This window comes from Thermobia domestica, chromosome 4 (genome assembly GCF_964235325.1).
Source record: "Thermobia domestica chromosome 4, izTheDome1.hap1.1, whole genome shotgun sequence".
NCBI classification, from domain to species: domain Eukaryota; kingdom Metazoa; phylum Arthropoda; class Insecta; order Zygentoma; family Lepismatidae; genus Thermobia; species Thermobia domestica.
In genome coordinates, this window is record NC_137457.1 from 323,167,060 (window position 1) to 323,186,995 (window position 19,936).

At 36.9% G+C, this 19,936-nt stretch overlaps 1 protein-coding gene across 5 annotated transcripts in view; it reads left to right on the forward strand.

The window, feature by feature from the left end:
• Positions 1 to 840: 840 nt before the first annotated feature.
• Nhe3 (Na[+]/H[+] hydrogen exchanger 3) overlaps positions 841 to 19,936 on the forward strand; it is a 205,988-nt gene continuing 186,892 nt past the window's right edge. For 3 of the 5 annotated variants that reach the window (XM_081756703.1, XM_081756704.1, XM_081756705.1), the window contains exon 1: positions 841 to 1,184. In XM_081756703.1, the coding sequence (XP_081612829.1) occupies positions 944 to 1,184 (241 nt within the window). In that variant the 5' untranslated portion in view covers positions 841 to 943. The remainder of the gene's footprint in view (positions 1,185 to 19,936) is intronic. The other 2 variants (XM_081756706.1, XM_081756707.1) reach the window with 1 other exon arrangement.

Sequence of the window (19,936 nt, forward strand, 5' to 3'; positions counted from 1 at the left end):
TTGTAAATATTCATTTTTATGTCTGTGTTTGTAGTAATAAAGCAAATCGTTTTTACCCCAACTCAGGAGATCTGAAAGCATTACTATCAGGTGCAATGAACAGTGCACACAGTATACATACAAATATATTTATTTCTCTAGAAAGAACAAAGCGATTTTACGAAACTTTTAGGGTTTATTAAATATAAATCAAGGTATACTTAGGTATAATTTCTATGTTACTATATGTAAGGGGACAGGAGCTAGGGGAATAAAATATCTGATAAAGGGAAATTTTTGAGGGAATTTCCCGAAAATCCCTCTGTTAGGGAAAACTGTACGTGATGGAGAGAAACCGAGTGCATATTCGAATTCAGCGCGAAAAGTTCGTTTAAGATCAGGCGATTTTTCTCATGTAACAAACAAAAAGTTTAAATTTGTTAACTAGTGTTATTCATATATCACTTCAGGTTCAAAAGTTCTACTATCCCAAACTCCGGGTTGCATTGTATATTGGACACCCTGTAGGACTCACATATCCGCCACTGATACGACCCTACTAGAGAAAAAGTAACTACAACTGATATTTATCTATTATGTTTCCGAAATTGGCTGTATTTCCACAATTTGATATATTTTTCAATGTTAAATATTGAAATAATGCCACAAATAATGCCACTCCTTAATCAACCAGTTTGATTTATATATATAGCATTTCCTGGAATTTATGTTGGAACTGAGAATATTTCCTTCTAACTTGACCGTTGTTTCTCCTCTTTCCTGATCTCTGACCTTGTTCCATTTTGTTCTTTCATTGAGTTCCACGTTTAGGTAACAGATGGCAGTAGCTGCACAATCCATGAAAATCATGTGATGCAGGTGTAGAAGAAGAAAACAGCAGTAGTTTACTCAGTCGTAAGCTTGAAGTCCGTGGTTTGTTGCTGGACGTCAAGGGAATGCTAGTATGGCTTTAGTGCGTGTAAATTGTGTGTTTCTAGCAGTGATTGTTTGTGTTTTTCTCAGTTACAGTAATGCAGAGAATACCGATATAGAATTGGATGCAAAGGCGCAGACTACACATCGCATAGACAGTTTGAATTTGCTTGTGTATACGGTGTTATTGATTCTGACAGTGTTGACAATATGGTTGTTCAAGCACCGGCGTGTAAGATTTCTACACGAGACGGGATTAGCTGTCATTTATGGTAAGTGTGACAGACTTTGTAATTAATATTAATCTTCATGAAATTAATATTTCACTATTCCTCGTGAGCTGTTCGAAGACGAGAGCTCAAAGTGACCGCACAGTACATGCCTGCTAGTGTTATCATCTCGTAACGGTATACAAAATAAAACCTATTCTGGAAACGTAAATAAAAATAATGACACATAGGGTAGTGCTTAAATAATTAACGTTTTAAGTATGAACGTATTACAGCTAATTTACGTATAATGGATTATTTATTAGCGGAACAAATTTATTTTGAACAAGGAAAAGGTTGTATCCATACAGTTATTTTTTTCAATTTGCTTTCATATCGTATACTGTGGGCGAGCATTAAATATATAGATGCAATTTTATGTAATTGTGTAGCGATAGAATGCTAAGAGTATGAAAGGATACCAAAGTAAGAATATTTGATTCTATAAAATCCTTGCACTTTGAATTGTTAAAAAGTGAGGAGCATTAAATATTTTAATAATAGAAGTTACAAGTAGATGATGTAACACTTGTAGCAATGGTATTTTACTTGTTATTGCTTGCACAGTTGTGCTCTGTTCTTGACATGTTTGCACATCATAATAATTACTCATAATAATTTTCGTGTTATCTTATGATATACTTATATCATATGGTTATCCTCTTAAAATATGAACTCTTAACGGGAAACACACTCATACTGCCGTAGAAAATGTTTTAAAGGGAGGCGAAGAAAATATTTATGAAGAGTTAGCGAATGCACATTGAGTTTAGGAGGGATGAGTATAAACACAGGGTATGGACGTATGGCGTAAACATTACAGTGCATAAAATACAAACTAGTTTGTGCGAAGTAGTTTCTAAGAAGTACCAATGCTATCTTACCGAGTAAGGGCAGGAGTGCAGCAGGGCGGCCCTTGGATTGCGTCTTTAGGGAGCAGACGCGTCAGCGATGGTGGGTATACGGATACACGACAGTGGAGAAACACTTCGTATGGCATGAAAGCACATGCTTTTCGTGTAGTACAGCTTTTTGCCCTTTGCATGACTATTTTATAGACTACTTTCACATAGCAATTCACTTTATCATGTCTTCCTTTTAGAGTGCAACATGTTGAGGAGGACAATTTGCATTTCGTACTTCTACCTTATTATAATACCTATGAGAAATAAGATCCCGATTTTGACTATTTGTACACTTCTGTTGTGAAATCAATTCACGTATTTCTGTCGTAGATTTTTACAAATATATGCCACTCTAACATAGGTTAGCATCGGGCTCCAAAGATACAGTGTAGGGGCACTGTAGAGAGTTGTTACAATCGGTCGACACCTTTCTCCACTATTGCATCACATATTTCCTAGGTTAGTTACTAAGACAGTGAGTTTGTAACACTGACATATAATCTACTGACTGTTTAGCTAATACTACACGCCTTCGTATATTCCAAGATTAAACTTCGTTTTCCTACTTAATTAGGCCACCGCACAGTGACTTTTATTACCTTTCCTATTTTCTGATGCATAAATTTTGTAACAAATAAAACACAGTTCTGACCAGAGCAGAATGAAATATATTAAAAACTATACTTACAATGTGCTACAGTTTCAAGGACCTAACGTCCTCTTCATCAGAGTGTTTAGCACATTGTAAGTATAGTTTTTAATATATTTCATTCTGCTCTGGTCAGAACTGTGTTTTATTTGTTACTCTACTTATCCAGAGCCATGGAGTTTGTTCATTACATTTTGTATAATTCACTCAGTTTCCCTGTAAATTGTGTGATTTTGGGGAGCCACCTACAAAACTTAACCCAAGAGTAGTAGCTTTGATTAATAGTATTTCTAGGTGCTGTCCCAGTTTTGGTAAACATAAATTTCTAAAATTTAAGGAAGAAATGTGTTATTATTTTGAAAGACCAATGTCTACGTACGCGTAATGTATCAAGATTTCTCTTCTCATATGTGTATTAACTTAGAAGCACAAGTTGCAAATTGAGTTCTTTATCACGTCATACTCCCATGGTGAAGAAAGTCTTATGTAAAGGCAGTGTACAAAATGATGGTAGAAGTATCGCAAAGCTATGCCATACGTTCTCTACTAAGTGTTATTACTATCGTCTTTTATGCGTATATTCATTATCTTCGACGCGCCTGCTCCCTACAGACGCGCTACCCGCGAACACCTTCGCTGCATTCCTGCCATGGCCCTGTTACGTGAAATTTTTGCTTTTTATTGGACACCTGCCACAAATTGCTGAGTGTTTTTTACTAGTTTTTATAGCACAAGTCGCGACGCTGTATTTATACTCGTAATGAATAATCCCTCCTAAAGTGATTCTGCAGTCAGTAATACAATTTACATCTTAAGAGACAACTTCTAGGGTAGTGAGAGTGGAATTCGTGATGAAGAAAGTGAAAATGTCATAAATGTAAGTATGTGTGTGAGGTGAAACAAACAAATTAATCCTTGCACTTGCAAAGTATGTGTTTAAAGTAATTGATGTAAAAGTTTCCGTAGAAAAAACAGATTGGTATTAATACTAAGTAGGCCGAATGGTATTAACAACGTAAGTTTAGTAATTATTAGAGTACAGGTTTTTTCTTTTTACTTCTTTCTTATCTTTCTTAATGTTACTATACCTTCTGCGTCGACTGTTGTAGAGACAGATACTGAATATGTATGCAAGGATTAGGTGGAGGTCTAGTTTCTTGGAGCATACAGAAATTGCTGACATACTGACATTTACACAAAGTTTCGTTAAGAAATAAATTCTTAGTACCTTTAAGCCTTGTTTCTAATGGGAGGAATTGCATTCCTCGGTATAGTTTGACCTTATGGAGGCACGTTTCTGTATCATTGGTCTGGCTCAAAACCACTCACCGGTACTGAGTTTTTTTTATTTATTTATTTTCGGATGGGAATTGTTTGTAATGCAATTAATGACTGGTAATCTTTTTACTTTTTCACCCTGCATTTTGAATACTTCACATAATGCTTCTCTAGTCTGTAAGCTACAGACATGTTTTCAGTGCGGTTCCATGATGATAAGCAGATGCCTTTGACTGGGTTGGTCACCCATATATTCCTAGTACATACAGCAATCATTAATAATATATTCTACGTGAGTGGTACCATTTAGCTACAATGTCGCTAACACTGAGCTCCACCTAACACAATGAATGAATATATTGATACAGCATTGAGAATGCATTGGCATTCATACTTCATTGGGAGTGAAATTGGAATTTCATTTTGTAAATAGGATTATGACAGAAAAGCTAAGAATTTAGTGAGTGCAAATGATTTTTGGTATCATAATAGGTTGGTTATTTTAGTGTATCTTGTATCCTTTTGAATAGGAGCCCGGTTTCACTCTTGCCACGAACAGTACCGCAAGAATTGTGGCGCTGCGGTGGCTTGTTGCTAGAGCGTTCAGCTCTTGTGCTTGGGGTCGCTGGTTCGATCTCTGCTCGCGCCGAGTGAACTTTGTGGTGGACAAACACCGCGTGCGTGTGTTTTCTTGGGGGTTCTCCCTATTCCTCCCGCTCTTCAATCCACCATTTCATTCATTTCTCATCATCACCGCCTCCTTTAGCCTAACCGGCATAACCGTGGTACGTAAAACTTTACCACAAAAATTGAATCTGAGTTAATTGGGGTAAAGAATACACATATAAAATGGCTGATCATCGCCAAGGAATAGATAGATCTGTTAATTAAATTTCACATGTGAGATCGAAACGAAACGGGTTAAACGTCCGTGTACCTCCCCGTGAAGGAGTTGCTTTGTATGGGCTGATATTTTTTCAATGAATATTGGAATTGCTTCCAGTTTTAGTACAGGGTGTCTATCGGTCACGAAAGTCACGAAATCAGAAAACTGTCATGAAAGTCACGAAATTCAACTTTTGGATCACGGTTTTTTTTTAACTGTACAAATGTAAGTACAGATTGGAAAATTTCGTTCTATAAAACGTCAAAATTCAGCACCAAAAATGTCCGTGGTCGGCTTTAGACGCTACCAAATCGTAAGCAAAGTACGTTTCTATCGCATGGATGAAAATTCGGCCTAATTCGCACCCAAATTTGCTCTTGAAAATGTTAGGAAATTTTGTGATTTGGTGAAGAAAAGGTCACGAAATTTCATTTTGGAATTTTAGTAGACACCCTGTAGTAGAGGTATTATGGTGGGGACGGAACACAGCGTGTTCAATATCATACCTTACAGTGGTATTACATCGCTGTGGATAATTGTATTGAAATAAAATTGGTTACATTTGAAAGGAAAGCTCAAATATTTTTGTGCATGTCAACAATGGACAACAATGCCAATAATTGATGTGATGAAACACAGAAAAAGTAAATTCATTCATGTTTACTTTGTAATTAATAGGAAAATTAATTTTCAGCGATGAAGCAACATTCCACGTTAGAGGAAAAGTGAACATGCATAATGTTGGATTTGGGGGAGCGAGAATCCACATGCCATTTTGGGAATTGAAAGGGACTCCCCTAAAGTGAATGTCTTGTGTGACGTATCGAAATGTCAAGTGTATGACCCATTTTTCTTTCGAGAGGCATCTGTCATAGGTCCAGGGTTTCTTGACATGCTCACTAATTGGTTATTTCCGCAATTGGAAGAAGAAGAAGGCAATGACTTTATTTTCCAACAAGATAGAGCACCTCCTTACTGACATTTACGTGTTCGGGAACATTTGAATGAACGGCTTCCAGGAAGATGGATTGGACGTGCCGCAAGTGATGATAATGGGAAGGTTCTAGAACACAGATCCCCCAATATAGTTCAGTAGCTGTGTTGGTTCCTTTCTGTACCAAAGTTTAATATTTAATTCCCACAGTATTGCCGAGCGAGCGTAGGCCTGTTAGAGCCCCGCAGAGCACGTTGTTTTCTGTCTTTACTACACCCAAATGGGAAGGGGGACTTGTGTTCTAGAACCTTGCCGATGATAATATATCCTGCAAGTGGCCGCCGAGGTCACCTGACTTCTGGTCTGTTACTCCTTTTTATGGGGTTACGTAAAGGTTTGCTTTTATGTAACCCCATTGCCTCGAAACCTGTAGAAAGTGCAAGTTTGTATCAGTGCTGGCTTCCATTCCGTTTCATCAGATATGTTGCAGCGTGTGTGGCGTGAATGGGAATATTGTCTTGATGTCTGCATCCCACTCATTGTCTATGTCTTAACAGTAGGTTGGTGGGCAACATGGAAATTTCGAAACTTTTATCTCATTTGGGAGAGCTCGTTTATACGCTAAGACCTCAATCAACGAACAATGAGAGAGGAGATGGAGAAATTGACAAAGGAAAAAAGGGGCATGATGAGTTTTTGGTCAATTTTTCGTGTGCTTTTGGTTACTTTTCGACTATTTTCAAGAGCCCAGACCACTATAAGCCCTGCTTTTAAAACTGGAATTTTCAAAAAGGCTTGGACACGCATTCGTTTGTTCCTAATGAGAAGTTTATGTACTGAGTTTCATCTTGTTAAGTTAACGAACTCATGAGATACACATAGAGAAGAAGACACGGTGGATCAGTGTCAGATCGCTTCCTTTGTTGCGTGGGGTCCCTGGTTCGATCCCCGCATAAGTAAGTTTCTGGTGGACAACATCGTGTCCGTGGGTTTTCTCGGGGTACTTCCGTTTCCTCCCACTTTTTCATTCCACCAATTCTTTCAACATCGTCTTCCTTATCCTAAAAGGCATAACTGTGGGACGTTAAATTGAAATATTTCGTTACGTTTTCGTGAGATTTTTTTCCTATGCATTTTAGATCCTGCTTTCCCCCCCCCCCCTCAGTATAGACACTTTAATGAAATTGAACCCAATTCGAGGAAGATAACGACTACGTTTCGAATTTTAATTCAAACGGTTCAGCCGTTTTCTCGTGATCTCATCAGCTGCGAGCAGGGTTGATTATTTTTAAAGTTTTATTTAAATCACTTAAGACTTGATTCTTTTATTTGAAGGAAACAGAATAAAGCTTAAATAGTGTTCCTTTCGTTAATTGCTATATTGTAAAGGTTTAATTATTAGGTGATTTTAGAGTAACAATCAAAAAACCAAAAAAAAAAAAAAAAAAAAAAAAAAAAGTGAAGAGTTTCCCGATATTTTCTGCAGGGTGTTTCTCGTACCTAACAGATGCTCATTAGGAGTACAATATTTTTCACTCAACATCTAAGAGAGGGCGCACTCACCGTGATTGTGCGAATTTAATTCAGAGTGATTGGACGAAAGAAAGATATTTTTATGATCAACTTACTTATTTTTCTTTTTAAACATCTTAATAATAACCTACCAAAATAATATGTGGATTGGAGGGGGAGAGAAAATCAGTGTTGGGTGAGTTACTTGCCCCCCAAAAACTAACTGTTACCCTACTTCGAAAGTAACGCGTTATCTTTAGGTTCGAAACTTGGAATATGTTTTAAAAAAATCTTATTACTTCAATTTCCGTACTATTATTATTATTATTATACGTTCTGAATTGCTTTATGTAGATGCAAGAACAAATTCTTACTTGATAGCTATATGAACATTTTCATATAATGTAACACTGACTAAAATGCCATACTGCGTTACCCGTAGGGATGGGCACGAGTGAGTTCGAGCGAGTTTTCTTTGAAACTCGGCTCGAAAAATTTCCTCCAACTCTACTTGAATTCGGGTCGAGTTTCGAGTCAAACCGAGCTATCAATTTAGAGCCAAATCCCGTGTGTAATTTCAAGTAATCTTTTCAAGCACCCTACATAGACAATATAATTATTATCAATGATACTACTACTACAACTTATTATTATAACAACACTGTATAAACATGAAAGATAGACTGTTTATATCTGAATAATAAAAAACTATTCGATTGCGAACCTCGGTAGTCGTTAAGGACATTGTTCATGTGCTTCTGAATTTGGGTTGAGGGTCTAGGTTTTGAGTATTTGGGCTTGAGTTAAACATTGTTAAAAGTTATAGGGCGCTGGCCAAATATGTTCCAAACTGCTCGGCCCGAGTTTAGAATTGTCAACGACTCGAGCAGCTCGGCTCGCAGCTCGTTCACTATCGTTCACTAGTTTTTAGATCTTTAAATTCCGAGCCGTAATTATAACCATCTTGCAGTGTCTTTGTTTATAAATTAAGTACTTTTTAAAAATATTTGTTTTATCATAACTTTCTCATCATGAATTATACATGAACATAAATATTTCATTTCAAGCTATATACACTCAGCGTGACAAAGATGATGACGTAATATGTAAGATATTTTGGTAGTAAAATGTTTGTACTAAAAAATGGCTTCTCTTCCAATAGCTGTGGGAGTACGGTGGCGCAGTGGTAGGGCGTTCACCTGTGGTGCGTGGGGTTCCTGGTTCGGTTCCAGTTCGCGCCAAATGAACCTTGTAGTGGACGAAACCATGTTTCCTGGAGCTCTCCCATTTCCTTCCACTTTCTTCATTCCGCCATTTCATTCATTTCTCATCGTCGCCATCTCCTTTAGCCTGGCCGACGCCTTCTCAGTAACGAAGTGGTTGTAAAAAGTCAGGTGAGCGCTGACAATCACCTCTCGCATCCTAGCCGTTAGCAGAGTCTTGCCTGAAAATTTATGACTGTGCCCACTTGTAAGCTAAGCTTTCACGTTAAAACAATATGCAGCAAAGTATTATAAGTTTGTGAATATTCATCTCTTCTTACGTAAAACCCGGCATTTTCTGTAACTCACCAATATTTCAGATAACATTAGGTCGAGTTTCCAGGATCCTACGGTACTTATTAAAATACAATGATCAGTCACGTAACTGAAGGGGGAAGGAACGGGGCTTATGCTCCGGGCGCCGGATTGGGAGGGCGATAAATTAGGTAAATATTGTTTTCGCTATAAGGTAAGGAAAAGAGTTTTAGCAAACTAAAGATCATAAAAAATATTACCTCTCAGAAATTTAACAGGACAACCCACTTTCCAACCTTATGATTATAGCCATAGAGCATATGTTAGCCTCAAAGCTATCTTTTGACGGCATCGTAAAAACCCTTCAGGCTAAAAGAGGCCACAAAGTTACATTTTAGTTCCAGCTTTCTGTGTTTTCATTTAACTTCGATTTCAGAGATTTGTAAAATGTCCGAGTATAATACTCGAGATAACAGCTTGGCTGTTTGTCATAATTAAATATTCTGTTCTAATGCAACAGGCTATTGATTCATTCTATACGTATCGTATGCACATCCCGATATAATTCCAAAAACATTGTGATTTGCAGCTATTATAATAAGATTATAAGAATATGCCAAGCATCCTCTTCTCAGATTATTTGGCAATCAAATACTAATTAGTTTGGTGTTTTATCTTGTACTGATAATTAAATTATGAACTGCAATTTTGAAGTAAAGCTTTACCACTTGAGGAAAAAATGGAATGGGAGAATTACTTGTGATTGCAATATCAGGTGTAGTCGGAGAGCGTTTTGGTTCGGTTGGTTTGGGGGGTGGGGGCGCTAAGGCGAGTTCTTGCCCCGGGCGAGAATTAGCCTAGCTGCATCGCTGGTGATAATAATGAACAATTAAGGGTCTTGACTACAGCGAAATTAATCTACCGCTAATTTTAGAGTTTTCCTGCAATATCTTCAAAACAAATAAAAATATTCGAAAAGTAGAAACGTAGTGAACTAGATAATACGGTTTTGCATGTGATACCGTTATCACAACTCGTCTACCTGCTTTCGATTTTCAACTGTCGATAGATTTAGCATTTTTTTGCGGGTTCTGTAAATAGCGGCATACCAAAAGCAGGTAGGTGAATTATGGTAAAGGTATCATATGCAAAATCGTATTGTCTAGTTCACTACGTTTCTGCTTTTCGATTATCTTTATTTGTTTTGAAGATATTACAGAAAAACTCTAAAATTAGCGGTAGTTTAATTTCACTGTAGTGAAGACCCTTAAGAAGTGTATTGGCAGGAATATTTTATAAAGCAGAATCTATTATCTCCATATGTCTTATAAGAACAAGAAAATAACTGTGTATATATCATTCACCACACATAGCTATTATTTTATACCGTTCTTTCAATTATTTGATTACGTTCCTATTTAGAATAGTTGTATCCAAGGTCATATGACTGTATATGCAGTGAGAAATGAATAGGTAGGCCCTATTTGTACAAGTATTCAGTACGCTGAAAACACACTCAATAAAATCAGAATTAACTGGTAAATCTACATCACTCGCTCACATGGTGCTTACTAATTAACTGAAATGTCAGCCTTGCATAGTCACATCAAACTTTCACGTGACGTCATGACTCATATGCTGTGTGAGTGAATAAATTCTTCTATTTATTCCACGCTACAAATTACGCACACTAAAAATAGCTATCTCGGCTAACATCGTTAGAAAAGTAACTGCCGCGGTGTGTTGGTAACAAAGACTTGCATGCAGAGGGTTGTATGTTCGATTCTCTGGTATCGACATATAGGTTATATCAATATTAACTGATTAAAAGGGGGAAAAAGGTAAAAACTAGAAAATAGCTTTTAGAAAGCGCTATCAATGAAACTTTTAGAAGTTCGTAAAAATGAATTAAGGGACTTTTGTAGAAATATGGGCTATAAAGGTAATCACATAATCTTGTCACGGTTGACGTCCACATAAACACATCAACAGGCGACACTTCTTTCTGGTGCTTCGATTTTACTTGCAAGTACAGTATGTCGATTTTAGCCTATATTTACAACTAATGTATACAACTTTACAGGGGGGGGGGTGCATAAGTAGATATGCAGTACAAGAATTCTTGTTTTCTGTATTAGTAGTTATAATGAGTTCTTGATTATTTGAAAACAATTATTTTATGAGATAACATACGGTTAGCTTTGAGGCCATTTTTGATCTTGGGGGAAAAGCCAGAAATCTTCCTCTACCTGTCTCGCTACTCACTCAATTTAGCACCAGCGGACTTCTTGACTCTCTCCCAAGGTTAAAAAGGGCCTCAAAAGGTAACTATTTTGCCACCGTAGAAGACATCCAAACCAACGTGACGGCTGAACTTCTGGAACATACCAAAACTGGACTTGCAGCGTTGTTTCCAGCAATGGCAGTAGCGGTGGAGCAAGTGTGTGTTCTCACGGAGCCAGTGGCGTAGGGAACGGCGGCAGAGGCCCCCCAAAGAGATCCGACAATGTACTTTGGTACTTTTATGTTTGTAATTTTTCTGTGCGTACCTATAACAGCACTTGACCCCCCCCCCAAACACACATCCTGGCTACGCTACTGCACGGAGCCTATTTTGAAGGCGATTTAAGTGAATGTGTACCTGTATTGTGGGGTACACAAGTGGTTACAACGAGATTCGGGAAATATTTTGACTGCCCCCATAGAGGAAAAACGGTAATATATAGAGACAAACGGTTCTCTGTAATCGATTAAACGTCCCAAGAATAAATTAGATCTCCAGCTATAACTGTCTACTAAAACCGGAAGTGGTAGAATTCCGCGACAATTTCCGGTGTCAATATTGCTCTACATAGAACTAACACGGTATCAGATACCCAGAAGCTGTTTCCTGGGATCAACTTAGCATTGTAAGAATATATATCATATTTTATCTCTTAACCTTCTGCTCAAAGCGGAAGTGGCAAGAATCGACCACTTCCGGTTTTAACGTGGATCGCTATAGAGAAAAGATACTAATAGATAGCAAGAAGCGGGGTTTTCGAATTAATTATTCGACCCAAGAATATATTCCACCTTCACTCTAATCTCTGTACTTAAACCGGAAGTGACAGATATCTACTTCCACTTCCGGTTTTGCATATTAATTGGGGAAATACCACGCCATACAAACCAAACTTCTTCTCTTGATGCACACCGCACTGCTACTTATTGTTTTACAAAATACTTTGTTAATTTTCTCGAAATCTGCGCATGATGATTCATACTCCACATCATTTTTTATTGAGCACAATTCGGTGTATTGTTACAAAAGTTTGTCACAATATTTTAGGATTACATTCCTAACATGAAAATAACAAAAAGTTCATATGAACCTGTGGTCGGAAGTGCATAGTTTCGTACTTACAGGATGCCGGAATTATGGAGAAATGAACTTGAAAGGCCCATACTTCCACTACTATAGGACCAATCGTAGTCGGGTCAAGAAATCATTGAGGAACTTAATATGTGAACTATCCAAATATCCATGTTTCAGAACTCCCAGTACTTCTACAATCATTTTTAGAGAGGCTGTTTTTAAGTACTTGATCACTTTCCACCTACCTCTCTAAAAATTGGTGTGCAAGTATTGGAACATTCTTAAACATGGATATTTGGATACTTCACATACAAATTCCTCAGTGATGTTTTGACTCGACTACGATAGGTCCCATAATAGTAGAGCTATCAACTTTTAAAATTCGCTTGTTTCACGTTTTCGGCACCCTATAACCCCGAAACTATCCATTTTTGAACACAAGTCCATACAAACTTTATTATTATTATTATTATTATTATTATTATTATTATTATTATGTGAGAAATCGGTTCCCAAAATATTGATACGTTTTTATAACACCCTATATATGTCCTATGTGTGGACTATATTTTCGTTAAACACTGATAATATTTAGAATTTAAGAGCTTAGATGGTGAGATCATTTCCCCGGCATGAGCTAATCCTTGATAATTTTAGATGTTGGTTTTGCGAGCTGATTGTATAGTCCTTGGTTTGCAAGTAGAACATGAATATTTGATTTTTATAAATACAGTTGATTACGACCGGAAGAAATATTTCCTGGCCTTGAGAGGAAAAATAAAGCATGTTTGGTAAATGATAGCTTTCCGTGACTTTCCCGTATTATATTGAAAGCTTATTGATATGCGGGTTCATTATTATTTAAAGGTATTTCCGACAGAGATAGCTTTTGAACGTCCTCACTCAAATACAGCGTTTCCCAACCGGTGTGCACTGAATGGGCCGCTGGTGTGCCGCAACTAAATCGAAACAAATTTATTAATTCTATAGCAAATAAATTGCAGGACATAGGGAAAAATGTATATTTGTATTTCACATTACTATGAACCTCTAATATGAATCTACAATTTTAAGTTTCATACCGCGTTACTTTTCTGTACATTTTTAATATTGAAAAAGTATTTGTTATCATTGTTATGACCATTATTCCTTCTTTATTGATGCAGACTATTTCGTAACTTGAAATTTTAAAATATTCAATCCTTTTGGCAAAACAAACATCCATACGAATTACCTACATTTGCGTTTTAAAAGTAAAAGAAATTTGTTTGTTTGTTTGTTATTTAGTGATTTTCCTTCTTAGTGAGAGGTTGGATACAGTTTTCGAAAAAGAAAACCTGTTTTCAAAAACCTAAGTCAGATATTTCATTGCAATTGTTTTCTATTTTTAAATTAGAATGAAAAATAAGCATAATGATTTACCACGGTGGAAAATCAGTGATCGAGCTTTCTACTCTGTGAGGAAATCGGTAATCACAGAAAAAGACTACGGTATTTTATATTTACATATAATAAAATCTATTAGTGTGCCGCGAGAATTCAAGTTACACCCGTAGTGTGCCGCAAGTTGAAAAAGGTTGGGAAATGCTGCTCAAATACATGATAACATGCTCTGTTTCCCGTCTCCTATACTGTGTGGTCCTGGTTGGTTTCTCCTATAGTTTACACAAATCCAGAATTTCGTTATCTTCTCCTGCTTTCAAAAAAGTGGCCAAATGATCAGTGATTGGTGATTGTGCCCATTGAAACTTTTTGTCAGGATCACAATATTTATAACATATCACAGTTTCAAGTAATTCCACCAAAATCCAATCTCCATAAATATTGTGCGGAGTCTGTCGTTCTTCTGCACAACCTTTGAAAGGAACATTAACGTGATAAGAGGTCAAATTGATAATAGCAGGACCAAGAATTACAAACAAAGAATCAAAAAACAGCAAAACAATGACGGCATAGAATGCAGTAAAGAAACAAGAAAAGTATATAATTTTATAATTTGCAAAGTAAAGCCCAGGTTTAGTTCGCACAACAACTCATTGCAAAGATATTGTTTGCACAAGATATGTTTACCTAGTCTCGAATTTTTCCTACCGGAGAAACCGTGAATGAAACATGTTCAATTTAGTTTTTCGAAACAAAAGTTCATTTATGGGCAGATCAATATCAGCAAAGCAGATGATACGGTTATTATAGGTAGAACCGAGGAAAGGCTACAGAAGATAATGGACAAAATAGTTGGCACTGGGAAACTATTTGGAATGGAAATCAACATCGAAACTCATAAGAATATCGCGTGGAAACGCGTCCTTACGGGTTACGGTAGAACAAAGAGAACTTGAAGAGGTTGACCATTTCAAATATCTGGGAAGTATTTTGACGAAAGTCACGTACTGCACCAAAGAGATCAGGTGGAGAATTGCCGTAGCCGTAGAACCATTCAATGAGAAAAGATCACTCTTAAGTAGGAGGCGTAATATTGGACTAAGGGAGAAATTTGTCATGTGCTATATATGGAGCATAGGACCTGTATGGTTTAGAAACTTGGACATCACGAAAGTTAGAGAAGAAATATTTAGAGAGCTTGGAAATGTGGTGTTGGAGGAAAGTGGAAAAGATTAAATGGACGGAGAGTAGCAACAAACAAAGATGTTTTAAAACGGATAGGAGAAAAGAGGACGCTTTTAGCCAGCATCCTTCGTAGAAAGACCAATGGGATTGGACACATCTTGCAAAAAATTTACTGTATTAAGATATTCAATGTATATATATACTAGGCTTTAGCTCAGGTTCAGAGACAGTATCGTTCAGAAACTTGGACATTACGGAAATTAGAGGAGAAATATTAAGAAAGCTTCGAAATGTATTGTGGGAGGTAGGTAGAGAAGATAAAATGGTCCTAGTGAGAAACAAACGGGTATGCTTTAAAACAGGTAGGAGAGAAGAGGGCGCTTTTAGCGTGGGAAGACCAATTGATTTGAACACATCTTCCGAAGAAATTGTATTCTTGATAACGCCATAAAGTGAGAGATGGAAGGAAAGTGGGAAGTAGGAATAAAAACAACAGAAGTGATTGATGCTTTGAAAAATAAAAGAATATAATTTTACTTAAAGTTTGAGGGTAAAGGTCGAGAAACATGAAAGAAAGATTTCCGGGCCCGAAACTGAAAACAAACAAACAAAAGCAAATTTCCAATACCTTGCAATAGGCTGAATACTTAACAATAGTAATAGTAAGCAAATGGTATACTGAAAAAAAAAATCCATTATCCGGATAGCGGTATATTGTACGAATATGCGGAATACGTATGTTTACTACGGAAATCTGTACGGAGCATATATTTTCCATATGCTAAATACGTACTATCTTTTTCCTACTTAGATGTTGCATTCTGCATCTGGAGGATTTCTGACGTTTAAATGTCTTCCGCATATTACACGTCAGCTATATGTTAGGGATGGGCACAAAGTTCCGGTTGGAACCGGTTCTCGGAGATCCGGTTTTCAGAACCGGTTCTTGAGCCGGTTCCGGACCTGGATCCGAAAACCCGGTTCCAGAACCGGACCTAAGGAACTGGTTCCGGATCTGGATTTGAAAACTCGGTTCTAGAGCCGGATCTTAGGAACCGGTTTCAGACCTTGATCCCAAAGCCCCCAAAGACCCGTATAGGAGGCACAAAGTTCACCTTCAAAACACTGCAAAGAGAACCATGCGCTTGTGCCCACAAAAAATGTTGGTCCACCAGTGGGTATTTAGCCAAATGAGCACCAGTTTGCCTGTTTAGGCAATGAGTTTGCCAGTTACCCAGTTTATTTAGCCAAATAAGACAAGCGGCCGCCGCCTGGGCGCCTGCCTGTCGATTCCACCATTTCATCTAGCACACTGTTCACAGCCTGCCAGCAGCTCGGGTTTAGCGTAGGGATGGTCATAAACTTTCTGTTCCAGCGGAACCGGTTCTTGAAGATCCGGTTTTCAGAACCGGTTCCGTTCAGACCCGGAAACCGGTTCCACCAGGAACCGGTTCTGGCCATCCCTAGTATATGTTATATATATCCGTCCGTATATGAGATCGTTACCGCTTATGTACAGTCATACGGAAAGTGCGTATAGATGAAACACTTATAAAGACAGTATTATAAAACATACGTTTTTAGTTATATGTTTGCTGCAGGATGTTATATATATAGTTGTATTTTAAGTCTAAAAACTGCAGGATTTACACATGTAACCTACGTTTTTACGCACGCCACATACGTGTGTTTTCTTTCTGTGCAGTGATTATTTTTAGTTCTTTTGTTTTGCACCCTTTCACAGTTGTACTTCTTAAAGGGGGCAGACTACTAAATATTTTTCAAAAGCTAACAATAATTTACTTTTGCCTGTTTTTCGTAAGTGATAAGAGATAATGAAAGGTAAGTTACCACAATGCATAATGTTATTCTACACCCGAAAATACGAATCGGAAGAATAAACAGTGTTGCCATCCATAGAAATGACAGTGTGGCCAAAATTTGAATTACCCAAAAATCTTGGTTAAGTGACAGACTAGAAAAATAAACTCAACGGTAATTGATGACTTATTATAATATGTGTTCCTTGTTAACTACTTTAAAAAAAATATATTTGTATTTATTTTGTAATAACTTATTTATTTTGTAAAAACTTATGTAAGTTATTACAAAATAAATATAATTATTATTTAAAAAGTAGTTAACAAGGAACACAGATATTATAGTAACTCATCAAATACTTTTGAGTTAATTTTTCTAGTGTCTGATTTAACCAAGATTTTTGGGTAATTCAAATTTTGGCCATACTGTCATTTCTATGGATGACAACACTGTTTATTCTTCCGATTCGTATTTTCGGGTGTAGAATAACATTATGCATTGCTGTGGAAAGTTGCCTTTCGTTATCTCTTTTCACTTGCGAAAAACAGACAAAAGTAAAATTGTTAGCTTCTGAAAAATATTTAGTAGTCTGCCCCTTTAAGTCTACAATATTTTGATTGGTTTGATGCAGGTTTACTGTATGTTCTTCCTATCCTGAGACAGATTTCTTATTTCTCTGTACGTTTTGTTCTCTGTAACTCGTATTGTTTGGTACGTATATTTCAGTCGCGCCCCTTTCTTAGGCATTTTAAAGGTGTTTAGTAAAACTCTTGTGCTCGTCTAAGAGACAAAATCTCAGGAACTAACTGATGGATCGTCATAAATCCTGCCCATAATATGGAGGATAGATTATTTAGTAATCGAGTTCGTTGAAGGTGATATTCATTGGCGAATCTAGATGGTAAAAACTGAAGGGGGGGGGGGCAGCCAAAAATCAGACTGGGATAGATATATCATGAGTTTAGTATTAACTTCCAAAAATATATCGCACCTTTTCGATAAAAGTGACACAAGTCAAAATAACCTCAAGGTTGAAGCTCGTAATCCTCGGGAGAAAAATGACGTAACTTGTTTTAAAATTATATTATAATCATAATGGTTTATTCTTTTATGTGCCGTGAGCACGGTGGCTTAGTGGTAGAGTGCTTACCTCTCGTGCGTGGGATCCCTGGTTTGATACCCGGCGAAATTAAAATACCGCTAATTTTACAGTAATTATGTGACATCTTCAAATAGATAAAAGATAATTGAAATGTGGAACAAGAGCGCCCTAGACAATATTATTTTGCGTGAGGTACCGTTATCACAAGTCACCTAGTGGCTTTCCATTTTCAACCGTTTAGAAACGCGAAAATAAATGCCGATTTTCAAAATGGCTCGAAATCGAAAGCAGATAAGTGAGTCGTGATAACAGTATCTCATGTTAAATAATATTGTTTAGGGCGCTCTTTCGATTATCTTTTATCTATTTGAAGATGTCACATAATTACTGTAAAATTAGCGGTATTTTAATTTCGCAGTGATTAGGCCTCTTGAGTTTTTCGGGATGTTCCCGTTTCGTTCCAGTTTCTCATTTCACCAATTCTTCCATCATCATTAATTTTTCTTAATCATCGTCTCTCTTAGCCTAACCGACATAATCGTGGGACGTTAAACTCAAAGATTATCTTTTTTTGTGCAGAACTGTTGTAAATATAGCTTCAAATTATCCCAACATCAGAGTATATAAAAACAAAAATGACCAGTTTCGTGTTATGTCACTTTTCTCGAAAAGGTGCGTTATAAATAATGGCTTAAATTATTTTTGTCACTCAAAGAAACTGGGGGATTCCTAGCCCCCTCGGCCCCAGGCTAGATCCGCCACTGCTGATATTGAAACCAAAAGTAGTAAGATATCAACCGTTGTCTGTTGTAAACTAAAATTAAGAAGTACTAAACTGTGATCTAAAAAGCAAAACAGAACCCTATACTACATAGTTGAACGTGCATCTTTTGTCGGAGCATGGTTGTTTTTGATCTCTGTGACGCGATAGGCAATTTTATTACATAATAAATAATGTTTGGTTGGTAGAGTTGATATAAGCATTTCAACTGCTTATATTTGAATGGAAAAATATATTTATCAGTAAGCATTCTATTGATTTTATTGTCCTCTTATCATTTTATGCATGTTGTAACATGCTTCTTGGAAATGTTAATGAAAAACACATTTCTTCATTGAACGTCACGATAGTTCCGTTATGCGAATGTGAAAGGAATTAAAGTAATAAGGCAAGGAATTATAAATATGTTTTGTCTAGGAAAAAAAATATGGAGAAAGTATGAATTATTATTTAATTCATTTTTTCTTAATTTTAACCCTTTAAGGACTGATGTTTCGGGGTTCTTGAACTAGGGCGCTAAATAAAGGAGATAGTGTTTTAGAAAGTAAGTTACTTTTTCAAAAATTAGTAGTCTATCTGTATGACTCAAGAATCGTGACCTTTATCCTTCAAAATGGCGGATTTCTATCGCTGTACTGGGTGTAACTCGCAGAGCCAAGGACCTTAGCAGATTGTAATTTATAGTATAGCTTGTGCCAACAACGTAGGACACATAGATTGGAAATAGTGAGTTATCCTAGGATTGTTCTTCAAATTATTCTTGTCTACGGCAACTCTGTAAGTATTTACTGCGTTCTTTGTTACGGATAGAATGAGCCATGAATCCTATCTGAATGAAAGCTTGTACAGCGGGGGACACTTCTAAATGGTACAGCCATATGGAGATTTACGGCTAAGGTGTACCATTTAGAAGTGTCCCCCGCTGTACAAAAATTTGCATTATATAGATACAAGGGAGAATGACAAACTAGGATTACGAGGCCGATATTTCTGGAGTTTCGTCTGTTATACAAGAATGAGGATTGTGAGGTTATTGTAATACATGGAGTTGGCAACTGTCTAGAGTTTCAGCCACCCGGGTGTCTTAGGGAAAGTCCGCGCCCCTTTTTCTTCCATCCTAGATCGAACATTTAAAAACGCTTCTGTTTGCTTGCTTATTGTGGATGAAAACAAGAAAGCAAACACCAAAGCTGAAATTTCCTTTCGATTGGTAACGCTGTTGCCGATTGTGGGACAATGTAGTTCGAGTATTTCTTTATTGTTTACTGTGAATTTTCTGTTCGCTAACAGATACGGTGTTATCTTTTACCTTGAAGTAAAAACTACTTAACAAGAATAATGAACTAATCGTTGAGTGTTGCAACTACGATAAACGTCTAACCTAAATGTTTCTGTTCGCGGAAGTCCAGCGTAGAATATAGATACTGAAGTTTAATATTCTTTA